Source organism: Lolium rigidum, chromosome 5 (assembly GCF_022539505.1).
Source record: "Lolium rigidum isolate FL_2022 chromosome 5, APGP_CSIRO_Lrig_0.1, whole genome shotgun sequence".
NCBI lineage: Eukaryota > Viridiplantae > Streptophyta > Magnoliopsida > Poales > Poaceae > Lolium > Lolium rigidum.
Genome location: NC_061512.1, coordinates 204,293,831 through 204,295,578, shown reverse-complemented (window position 1 = coordinate 204,295,578; position 1,748 = coordinate 204,293,831). Strand labels below are relative to the sequence as shown.

At 55.5% G+C, this 1,748-nt stretch overlaps 1 protein-coding gene across 1 annotated transcript; it reads left to right on the top strand.

Annotated features, from left to right (window-relative positions):
* The first annotated feature begins 321 nt into the window (after positions 1–321).
* Positions 322–1,426, top strand: LOC124654548 (tuliposide A-converting enzyme b3, amyloplastic-like). The gene has a single exon (XM_047193549.1). The coding sequence runs from the start codon at positions 337–339 to the stop codon at positions 1,297–1,299; it is 963 nt and encodes a 320-aa protein (XP_047049505.1). The 5' UTR covers positions 322–336; the 3' UTR covers positions 1,300–1,426.
* The last annotated feature ends 322 nt before the right edge of the window (positions 1,427–1,748 follow it).

The following is a 1,748-nucleotide window of genomic DNA, read 5'->3' as shown; positions in this document are numbered from 1 at the left end:
AGCTTGCAATAACCAAGACGCTTCTTTTACTACCCAATCAAATTGATCTAGTTTCCCGCGGCAAACACATTTTTGCTGTTAAGAATAGGTCTTCCCCCAAATGGACAAATTTCATCAATAAGGAAAACCAGGCTAAATGCCAATTAAATGATCGATGGGAGCGGTTGAACTGAACTTTCCAGATGTTAATGCACGCACATGGATAACCCAGGTCCTCTTGCCCTCACCTCACATGTCCTCCTCAGCCCTGCAGTTCCGCTCACCTCCAGTCCACCAAACCACCGCTCTCCTTGCCTCTGGCCGCGATTGAGTATAGCTTCACAGGCGCGCTGCAAGATGGATTCCGGGAGGACCGAGATCGTGGTCGACGCCCGATATTTCCGCTTATACAAGGACGGCCACATCGACCGTCTGAGCGGTATGGACACCGTGCCAGCCGGCTTCGACGCCGACATCGGCGTCACCTCCAAAGACGTCGTGATCGACGCCGCCACCGGCGTTTCCGTCCGCCTCTACCTACCAGCCGTCCGTACCGCTGAATCCGGAGGCGACATCAAGGCCACCGCGGCGACGACGAAGCTCCCGATCGTCGTCGACTTCCACGGCGGCTACTTCATCGTCGGGTCAACCGGCTATCCTGCCCACCACCGCTACATGAACTCGCTAGCCGGCAACGCGCGTGTCCTGGCTGTCTCCGTCGACTACCGCCTCGCTCCCGAGCACCCGCTCCCGGCGGCCTACGACGACTCCTGGGCCGCGCTCAGCTGGGCCGTGTCCGGCGCCGCCGATCCGTGGCTGTCCGAGCACGGCGACCTCGGGCGCGTCTTCCTGGCCGGCTGCAGCGCCGGCGGGAACATAGCCCACAACATGGCCATCGCCGCCGGCCTGACCGGTCTGCGCGTTGAGGGCGTGATCTTGCTCCACCCTTCGTTCAGCGGCGAAGTGAAATTGGACGAGGAGGCAGAGGAATACAGGGTGAGTGTGGAGAAAAGGTGGGCGGCCATCTTTCCGGGCGCGAAGGGTGGGCTGGACGACCCGAGGATGAACCCGCTGGCCGCCGGCGCGCCGAGCCTGAGGACGCTGCCGTGCGAGAGGATGCTGGTCTGCGCGGCGTCGGAGGACCCGCGGCGCCCGAGGAATCGGGCGTACTACGAGGCGGTGAAGTCCAGCGGGTGGGGAGGGGACGTGGAGTGGTTCGAGTCGGAAGGCAAAGGGCACGGCTTCTTCGTCGAGGACCACGGCAGCCGCGAAGCGGTGGCGCTCATGGAGCGAGTGGTTAGTTTCATCGCCGGCCATTAGTAGTGTCTGAGCTCACAAATCAAGTGATTATAACCCAGGCCTAAGCAATACTAAGTCTATGATCTCAGGTTTGTTTGTTGCTCCAATAATGAAAGTGGTTTTATTGGCATTCATGCCATCCATCTTTATCAGTCAACCCGAACCGAACGTTTGGGACACAGAGGTTCGAGGATGATATCGAGGTCACTGATTCTCTGTTGGAGATTTGAATCTAATACTATGGTGTTTAGTTTGTACGATAAATTTACATGAATTGTACATGCAGAAATACAAGATGTTTAGTGTCTGACAAATGTCTTTAAATGCCACCAGTAGAGCGTTTAATACTTCCATGAAAATCAATTACTCGTAAATAGACTGCAACATATTAAATATAACCAACCATCTTGCAGTAAAATAGATTTTTTTTCACCAGATACCACTTGTTCACAAAACAAACCGAATTTCCG